General features: G+C 42.4%; 1 protein-coding gene across 1 annotated transcript; it reads left to right on the forward strand.

The window, feature by feature from the left end:
* The first annotated feature begins 2,630 nt into the window (after nt 1–2,630).
* LOC133645675 (uncharacterized) lies at nt 2,631–5,638 on the forward strand. The gene is made up of 2 exons (XM_062040530.1): nt 2,631–3,714; nt 4,051–5,638. The coding sequence occupies exons 1-2, from the start codon at nt 2,631–2,633 to the stop codon at nt 5,508–5,510; spliced, it is 2,544 nt and encodes an 847-aa protein (XP_061896514.1). The 3' UTR covers nt 5,511–5,638.
* The last annotated feature ends 4,827 nt before the right edge of the window (nt 5,639–10,465 follow it).

The raw sequence follows: 10,465 nt of genomic DNA on the forward strand, positions 1-10,465 counted from the left end.
AACTTTAAACTAGTCTTAACTTTAAAGAAATACACTCTATACATTGCTAATGTGGTAAATGACTATTCTAGCTGCAAATGTCTGGTTTTTGGTGCAATATCTACATAGGTGTACAGAGGCCCATTTCCAGCAACTATCACTCCAGTGTTCTAATGGTACAATGTGTTTGCTCATTGGCTCAGAAGGCTAATTGATGATTAGAAAACCCTTGTGCAATCATGTTCACACATCTGAAAACAGTTTAGCTCGTTACAGAAGCTACAAAACTGACCTTCCTTTGAGCAGATTGAGTTTCTGGAGCATCACATTTGTGTGGTCAATTAAACGCTCAAAATGGCCAGAAAAAGAGAACTTTCATCTGAAACTCGACAGTCTATTCTTGTTCTTAGAAATGAAGGCTATTCCACAAAATTGTTTGGGTGACCCCAAACTTTTGAACGGTAGTGTGTATATATATATATATATATATATATATATATATATATATATATATATATATATATATATATATATATATATATATATATATATATATATATATATATATATATATATAGTCTATTCTTAATCTTTTTTTAATCAACAAAATAAAACATTTTGAAAATGGCCCCTACGTACTTTGACTTTCCAGTATGCGACTCGTGGTGGAAACGTTTTTGGACAACCCTAAAGTTATTAGTATCAAATTGTCAACTTTTTTTTATTACATCACATTTTTTTCATTCTTACTGTTTGTAATCCAAAAATATTCTGCATGCCAACCAAACTTAATGTTTTTGCATGGTTAGATAATTCTCAAGTTTAAAGGACATGCAATTTTTTGTCAAAATTGAAAGATTGAATATGTTTAGCAAGAAAGATGAAGTACTTTATTGACACACATTATTTGCAGGTTTTCGCAGGCCACATAAAACGATGTGGCTGGCCAGATCTGGCTCCCAGGCCTTGAGTTTGGCACAGATGCTTTAGAGTTATTTGACTCAAGTAAAAATAACAAGTACTCATCCAAATACATTTTTTTGAGTAATACCAAGAATTCAGTGGAAAAAAACTAATTAAGTACTGAGTAATTTGTGGGTAACTTCTGATATATTTAGTAGCATTAATAATGAGCTGCGGGCCACAAATGGCCCCCCGGCCACACTTTGGACACCACTGTTTTAGGCCGATCACACTGTTACATCGGGTTTGATTTTGTCTGGCCTACATTTAGACTGAGCATTCACACTTACGCCAAATTCTATGCTGCTGTGTTTTTTGCAATTTCTCTAATTTGGGTCTTATTTTCGGTGGTTGTCATCATTAATAAGCAGCAATCGCATTAACTCAATACCATGTATTTGTCACATACACCATATGTGAGCATGCTGTGGGTTGGATATTTTTGAGTCTGTGGTTATTTTTTATTTCTATTATGAAATGTTTGTTATTATTTCAAACTTGTGAGAAGCGATCCCATTACAGCCATTCTATGATGTGTACGTGCGCGAACATGTAATCTAAGACCAGGGCACTAACACAAATGTACCGGACTTTAGGTATGAAGTTGGCCCAAGCACAGTACAATTGGTTTATTGTGAGTACACCTTACATCATGTAATTATTAACAAGCAATTAACATGAATTCCCTAATCAGACATTTTAAAGTCACAAAACAATACTAAAGGCAAAAGATTACCACTATATATAGGAATTTTCAACAAATAATATGTGTAGAACATTTATAGCCGTGCATGAAATTATAGGTGAACAAAGTTAATGAAGAAGGGGACTTTGTTAATTCACCTTCTTCTGGTTCCCAGTTTTATTTGTGTGCCAGTAAAATTTAAATGTCGGTTTACACAAAATGCAATAACCTCCCAAATACTGTAATAATTGAATGCTGGGAGATGCTGTTGCTGAACTCTTATGCCAAATAAATTCATTAAAAAAAAGAATAACACTTTTTAATCCATTTAATCCTAATGTAGCAAGATACATGCAAATGTGCTACAGAGCAAAATCTAATTATAGCTGTACGTCTCCTGGCGATGAAAATCCACTCTACTATGGGACAAAGTATTATTTAAAGAAGTTGAATTACAGAAATGCTGATTTGATATATCGGTATGCAGCATGATTCTGCATCTACAGTGGTTTAATTACAGTTATGAGTGAGTACTGGAACAAGTGCTCCACCAACCAATGTGAATGAAGGGAAAAGATGAACGGCGTGGCGAAGTTGGTAGAGTGGCTGTGCCGGCAACCTGAGGGTTCCTGGTTCAAACCCCACCTTATCACATCTTTTGTGTCCGACTATGAGCGCGCAGTGTACATGCGGTAAAGTCTGCAAGAACATCCATGGCTTAAAGATCCACCAAGCGAGGAAGAAGTGCCTGATGGGAGCAGAAGCAACACAACGCACAGGTGTTACACCTGGTGAGACGCAGGACGTGCCAGGCCCGGAGTCACCCCATAGTGCCCAGAACCTCCATGTGTTGCAAACTGCTCCCTCGAGCATCAAGTCTGAACGGAGGCGGATCAAGTGGCCTGCAGCTAGCATGACCTCACTCTGGAAGCAACTCGATGACGATGTCGACCAAATTCTGGAGGCAACAGCGAAGGGAGAAGCCGACGGGAAGCTGCAAGCTATGACAACAATCATTGTCAGCATTGCAGCTGAACGGTTCGGCGAGGAGGAGAAGAGAAGCTCCGGAACCACGTACTCAAAGAACCACAGAGCTATAAGGATCCATAACATTAGGCAGGAGATGAAAGCGCTGAAGTTCCAGTACAAGGCGGCAGGACATGAGGGACGCACTGGCCTGGCCCAGCTGATGTGCATCCTTCGTAAAAAGATCAGAATTCTCCGTCGGGCAGCGTGGCATCGGAGGCGGCGACGCGAGAGGGCACGTAAACGTGCTGCTTTCATCGCTAACCCCTTCAAGTTCACGAAGGATTTGCTGGGACAGAAGCGCAGTGGCAAACTGGCCTCCTCGCAGGAAGACATAGATCAACATCTGAAGCAGACGTACAGTGACCCCGCAAGAGAGCAGGAGTTGGGAGAGTGTAACAACCCCATAGACCCCCCTGAACCAGGATTGCAGTTTGATATGTCGGAGCTGCAGCTAAAGGAAGTCAGGGAGGTTGTCCGCAGAGCGAGGGCAAGCTCTGCACCGGGACCGAGCGGCACTTCATACAAAGTGTATAAGAACTGTCCCAAACTCCTGCAGCGTCTGTGGAAAATCCTGCGAGTCTTCTGGAGAAGGGGGAGGATCCCTGAGCAATGGCGAGTGGCGGAAGGGGTATGGATCCCAAAGGAGGAAAACTCCACTCAGCTGGACCAGTTCCGCATCATCTCCCTGCTGTGCGTTGAGGCAAAGGTTTTCTTCAGCGCTGTTTCCAAACGACTGTGTACCTACCTGGCAAAGAACACCTACATCGATACATCTGTCCAGAAAGGCGGCATTTCAGGAATGTCAGGATGTATGGAGCATACCGGTGTGGTGACGCAGCTCATTCGGGAGGCTCGAGAGAACAAGGGCAACCTATCAGTACTGTGGCTTGACCTGGCAAACGCATTCGGCTCCTTTCCGCACAAGCTCGTTCAACTCACTCTGATGAAACATCATGTACCCAGCAGGTGTAGAGACCTCATTGCTGATTACTACAGCAATTTCAGGATGAGGGTCTCTTCCGGACCAACAACATCCAGTTGGCACAAAGTGGAGATTGGTATTATCACAGGGTGTACTATCTCTGTGACACTGTTCTCACTAGCCATGAACATGCTCACCAAGTCTGCTGAGCCAGAGTGCAGAGGGCCCCGCACAAATTCCGGACAAAGGCAACCACCCATCAGGGCATTTATGGATGAACTCACAGTCATGACAGAATCAGTTCCAGGCTGCCGTTGGATTCTGAAGGGACTTGAAAAGTTGGTGGAGTGGGCCCGGATGTGTTTCAAACCCGCCAAATCCAGATCAATGGTGCTGAAGAAGGGGGAGGTGGAGGACAAGTTCCGGTTTAACATCACAGGCACGGCCATTCCAACTATCTCAGAGAAGCCAGTCAAGAGCTTGGGCAAGGTTTTTGACTGCTCTTTGAGAGACACAACCTCCATCCAGTCGACATGCGCTGAGTTGGATGGCTGGCTGAAATCCGTGGACAAGTCAGGCTTACCTGGGAAGTTTAAAGCCTGGATTTACCAGCATGGCATTCTTCCCAGGATCCTGTGGCCCCTCCTCATCTACTCGTTCCCCATCTCGACAGTTGAGATCCTAGAACGGAGGGTCAGCAACCACCTCCGGAGATGGCTGGGACTACCTAAGAGCCTGAGTAGCATTGCACTCTACGGGAACAGCAACAAACTGCAGTTGCCTTTCAAATCCTTGGAGGAGGAATTTAAGGTAACTAGAGCCAGAGAAGTGGTACAGTACAGGGACTCAAGGGATCCGAAGGTGGCCAAAGCAGGGATCCAAGTGAGGACTGGCAGGAAATGGAGGGCAGAGGAAGCAGTTCAAGAGGCAGATGCAAGGCTGCGACACAGGAGCCTGGTTGGAGCAGTCACACGGGGTCGAGCTGGGCTAGGATTCTTTCCAACTCCCCAACTGAACACTAGGGGGAAGGAAGGCCGACGTCTTGTTCAGGATGAGGTGAGAGCGGCAGTGGAGGAGACAAGAACCTGCGAGGCTGTTGGAATGAAGCAACAGGGAGCTTGGACAAGATGGGACAATGCGGTTGAGAGGAGAGTGACCTGGGCTGAGCTTTGGAAAGCCGAGCCGCAACGCATCAAATTTCTCATCCAGGCAGTGTATGATGTGCTCCCAAGCCCTTCAAACCTGCACACATGGGGCATAGCAGAGACACCAGCATGCCCACTGTGCTCCAAGCGAGAAACCCTGGAACACATCCTCAGTTGCTGTACAAGGGCACTTGGAGATGGAAGGTACAGGTGGAGGCATGACCAAGTCCTGAAGACCATCGCTGAAGCCATTAGCACAGGATTGGCATGGGCAAAACAGTTCCACCCCTCCAAGAAAACCATCGCCTTTGTCAGAGCTGGGGACACGCCAACTCCTGCTAGTAGAACATCAGCAGGCATCCTGACGTCTGCAAAAGACTGGCAGTTGTTGGTGGACCTTGAAAACCAGCTGAAGTTCCCCAGCCACATCGCAGTCACCACCCTGCGACCAGACATTGTCCTTGTGTCTGAGTCCACCAAACAAGCTGTGCTGCTGGAGCTGACAGTCCCGTGGGAAGATCGCCTGGAAGAAGCCTTCGAGAGGAAGCTCTCCAAGTATGCGGGACTGGTCAGCGACTGTCAACAGGCTGGTTGGAGAGCAAGGTGTTTCCCTGCGGAGGTTGGATGCAGAGGATTTTCAGCCCGTTCCTTGGTCAGAGCCTTCAGCAGTTTGGGCATCGATGGAGAGAGAAAGAGGAGAGCCATCCGCAGTACCACCGAAGCGGCGGAAAGGGCCTCGAGATGGTTGTGGCTCAAAAGAGGAGATCCTTGGAGTCATGGTAGCTAGCGAGCCGTCTGGACACAAGCCGGGGGATTTGATCACCCCCGGTTGGGTCGCTTGGAGGAGGGCGTATGACCAGTTGAGAGACCCGAAACGCCCGGTGAATCCAAGAGGTCACTGAGGATGTGTCCAGACTAAGCATCAGTAGATGTATGTACACAGTCCTTGAGCAAGACACTTCACCCTTGCTCCTGATGGGTCGTGGTTAGGGCCTTGCATGGCAGCTCCTGCCATCAGTGTGTGAATGGGTGAATGTGGAAATAGTGTCAAAGTGCTTTGAGTACCTTGAAGGTAGAAAAGCGCTATACAAGTATAACCCATTTATTTACCATAAAGCTAAAAGTAGAACTAACAATGTCCATAACACACACACACACACACACACATTAGTAGTGTAGTACAAGTGACCAGAGACAAGGCCAAGTTTGGTAATTGAGACCCGAACCTGTTAACCTGTTTCACACTTGTGTCCACCTATCCTGCATTGAACCTTTTTGACAACTAGAGACCACCATACAGTGTTTCCCACGGCAACCCAATTTAATTGTGGTGGTAGGTTGCAGGGAGTTTAGATGACGTCACTGTCTAATTTGCATAATTGGCCATGACACATGTTTTACATTTTGAAAAAAGGATAAAAACACATTTTACAAATATTTAAAGACTTTTAGGTGCATCGTTTTTTGTTGTTTATTTTATTTCTACAACGTGTCACCAGCCCATAAAAAATGAGCTGTAGTCCGCAAACAGCATTCGGGCACCCTTAGTTTATGCATGCAAAGGCAGAGTGTCTTCAATCTCCGTTTTACCATTATCACTAGTCTTAACTCATGCTAGTCTGCATGCTTCCATAGCTCACCTTGCACGGTGGTGGTGACGCTCACTTCACGAGGCTTGTGGAGGTGCCCTGCATGTAGGTATCTCCATTGGCACATTTCATGACCGGTAGCTTTTATTACCCTGTAAATGCATATCCACCAAGATGCACGTTTTGTCTTTTAATCATTATATTAGACTGACCATATGTCCTCTTTTCCCCGGACATGTCCTCTTTAGCGGGGCTGTCCGGGCTGTCCAGGCGGGGTTTCTTAAATGCCTCAAATGTCCGGTATTTTGAGTGAGGGTTGCGTGTATTTTCAATGTACGTCCAGAGTTAAGAAGGGGTTGAAAACAAAACTAATTGTGAAGGTGTACGCACGCAGCAACATTCGTGAGGGAGGGGCAGAGACAGAGAGCAAGAGAGCGAGAGAGCGAGACAGTCGAGAGACAGACAGGACACAAGAGAGAAGCCGAAACGTAAATGCAACTTCACGGATGATTTGCGGGAAAAGTATCTGTGTTTTCGTCCTGGCCGTGACACATGGAAAGCAGAATGCACTGTGCAAAGCAGGAACGTATATATCTGTGGCAAATAAAGGGGCCAACGATCTACAAGCCCATATCGACACTACAAAGCACAAAACAGCTGTGCAGGGCGAGAGCTCGTCTGCTGTTTTTTGTTTAAATTTAATTAACTTGTTTTGAGGCATTATTTATGTTTAGATTATATACAATAGGTTGTTTTAAATATTTCTACCTCTGCACTTTTTACCAAAACTGTGAATGTTACAGAACATAAGTGTGACTTATTTTGTTATACTGTCAAGCAGTGTTGGCGTTAACGCACTTTTTGTGTCTTTTTAACGCATTGAAAACGCTTTTTTTTTTTTACCTTTTGCGGCCCACAGCTAATGTTTTAAAGGCCCACGGCACATTGTAAAAATACTATTAAAATAAACAAAAACATAACAAAAGTGAAATAAAGCTTACAGGTGAAATGTAATTTAGAAACTGTTGCAATGTTGACTAATAAAACAAAGCTGTTTTTTTTTCTGTCAAACGGTCATTGCTCAAAACATAATATTGAATCAAAATCAATGTTATTATTAATTATTGACCTATCAAAGGTTCCGATTACTTCACATCAAATATTCCACTTTGAAAAATATTTTTGGTGGAAGATTTTGCATATTTTGTGTGTTTGCCATTAAAAACATAGTTTTGTTTGACAAAAAAGGGCGGAAAACGAAAAAACAACATAAAAAAACTAAAACATTTTGAAATGGGATTGTAGTTATTGAAGTTGATGTAGACTCCAGAGATTTAAGCGTTAAATATACAATGTATGTATGCCCTGGCACACCATTATCATCATTTCATGACCGAAGCAAAACACTTTTTACACTTTTATACTGAAATAAATACACCTACAACTTATTAAATAAAAACATAGAAAAAACTACCAGCAGCGGTAAAGTTTAGATCCATGAAGGAAAGAAGAAAGTGAATGAATGTTTATAACTGAATACATATGCATACACACATGGAACTGGTGCTTCTTCAGGACAACCTAAAATCATCAGGCCGGAGGTTGGGTCTTGGGCGCAGTTGGGTGTTCCAACAGGACAATGACCTCCAACACATGTCAAAAGTGGTAAAGTAATGGCTAAATCAGGCTAGAATTAAGGTTTTAGAATGGTCTTCCCAAAATCCTGACTTAAACGTGTGGACAATGCTGAAGAAACAAGTCCATTTCAGAAAACCAACAAATTTAGCTGAACTTCACCAGTTTTGTCAAGAGGAGTGGTCAAAAATTCAACCGGAAGCTTGCCAAAAGCTTGTGGATGGCTACCAAAAGTGCCTTATTGCACTGAAACTTGCCAAGGGACATGTAACCAAATATTAACATTGCTGTATGTATACTTTTGACCCAGCAGATTTGGTCACATTTTCAGTAGACCATTTGTTTTCTTTTGTATTTTTTTTATTTATTATGAATTAAATAACGTTTATGACAACATTTTTCCAAAACACAATATAGAATGTGAGATATTACAGGATAATGCATACATTTGTCATTTGTTTTCAAAACGCTTAAAAAAAAGTGGGACCCCAAAAATGTACTGTGGGACCCCATTTTTATGACTTGATGGGGTCCCTGGGACACAATTTAGAAAATTCCTAGCGCCAACACTGCTGTCAACAGAGGAAAAAAAATGCTTTATTTAAATAAATATATTATTTATAAAGCAGGTTCGAGTATCATCGTCAAATTTTCACCTAGTCCCGGCCTTGGCGTGCTGCCCGCCTTGGCTTGCATATATGTGTCCTCTTTTTTGGGATTTCAGAATATGGTCAGCCTAATTATGTGTTAGTGTGGGAACTCGGAGCGGAGTTACGAAACATTACGTTACGACCTAACAAGTAGCGCCAAATTTGTGGTGGTCAAAGTTAATTGTATTCTTGGCTGGCTGCCATAAATAAATTAATGGTTACACATTTAAATTTTTCGCTAGCGGCTAACGTCCCTCCACAGTGCAAAGCCACTTCTAAATCAGTAATCCTCACCTCCATGGCAACAAATAAACTATGTGTCTTACAAGTATAATCCCTTGAGGACGAGAAACAGCTTAACATTCTGCACTACACACAGTAAGCTAGCCGCTAGCCGCAAAGGTAGATTTCTTGATGTAAACAAAGGTGGGCTGTTTGACAGTATAGTAAGTATAATATCATCATATAGTCTAAACCAAAGCGGTTAGATCGATAGTTTTTATGATCAAAAATTATCTTTTGTCGCTTTTGTTATTGTTTATAAACTCAACTAAATACATCACTGGACACAGGAAGAATTCAAGGGAGAAAAAAATCCAAAGGATTTAAATCAGACCTAATAGTGGAAATCATTTACATTGTTACTTAATATTGTTACACCGCTGTTTTGTCTGATTATAACTGTGATCAAAATATTAATAATTAATTATTTTTTAAAATTTTAAGTATCAGTATCAGCATTGGTCTGACACCTGTAACTATTTGGTGGTGGATCAACACCCACATTAGTTGTATAGCCCAAAACTAATATAAAGAGCCCAAACAACATAAGAATATGTGCTTATTACATTTTCACAGAAGTGTAGATAGATCCATGTTACAACAGAAAGTAACCAGTAAATTAGCAAAAATAGTTTTTAAATAATACAGCTAAGGCCATATGTTACCGCATACATCAGCAGCTAAACGAGGAGCCTTTGTAACCCATGTATTAGCATTGATATGCCAAATATTATTTTGTGATATCGTTATTGCAGGAGTTTGCGATATACAGTCGTGATCAAAAGTGTACATACACTTGTGAAGGACATAATGTCATGGCTGTCTCGAGTTTCCAATAATTTCTACAACTCTTATTTTGTTGTGATAGAGTGATTGGAGCACATACTTGTTGGTCACAAAAAACATTCATGAAGTTTTGTTCTTTTATGAATTTATTTTGGGTCTACTGAAAATGTGACCAAATCTGTTGGGTCAAAAGTATACATACAGCAATGTCAATATTTGGTTACATGTCCCTTGGCAAGTTTCACTGCAATAAGGTGTTTTTGGTAGCCATCCACAAGCTTCTGGCAAGCTTCTGGTTGAATTTTTGACCACTCCTTTTGACAAAATTGGTGAAGTTCAGCTAAATTGGTTGGTTTTCTGACATGGACTTGTTTCTTCAGCATTTTCCATACATTTAAGTCAGGACTTTGGAAAGGCCTTTCTAAAACCTTAATTGTAGCCTGAGTTAGCCATTCCTTTACCACTTTTGACGTGTGTTTGAGGTCATTGTCCTGTTGGAACACCCAACTGCGCCCAAGACTCAACCTCCGGGCTGATGATTTTAGGTTGTCCTGAAGAATTTGGACTTCATCCTCCTTTTTCATTGTCCAGTTTACTCTCTGTAAAGCACCAGTTCCATTGGCAGCAAAACAGGCCCAGAGCATAATACCACCACCACCATGCTTGACGGTTGGCTTGGTGTTCCTGGGATTAAAGGCCTCACTTCTTCTCCCCCAAACCCATTGCTGGGTATTGTGGCCAAACAGCTCAATTTTTGTTTCATCTGACATCACATGGACAACGATAAGACCTTCTGGAGG

Source organism: Entelurus aequoreus, linkage group LG03 (assembly GCF_033978785.1).
Source record: "Entelurus aequoreus isolate RoL-2023_Sb linkage group LG03, RoL_Eaeq_v1.1, whole genome shotgun sequence".
In the NCBI taxonomy this organism is placed as follows: Eukaryota; Metazoa; Chordata; class Actinopteri; order Syngnathiformes; family Syngnathidae; genus Entelurus; species Entelurus aequoreus.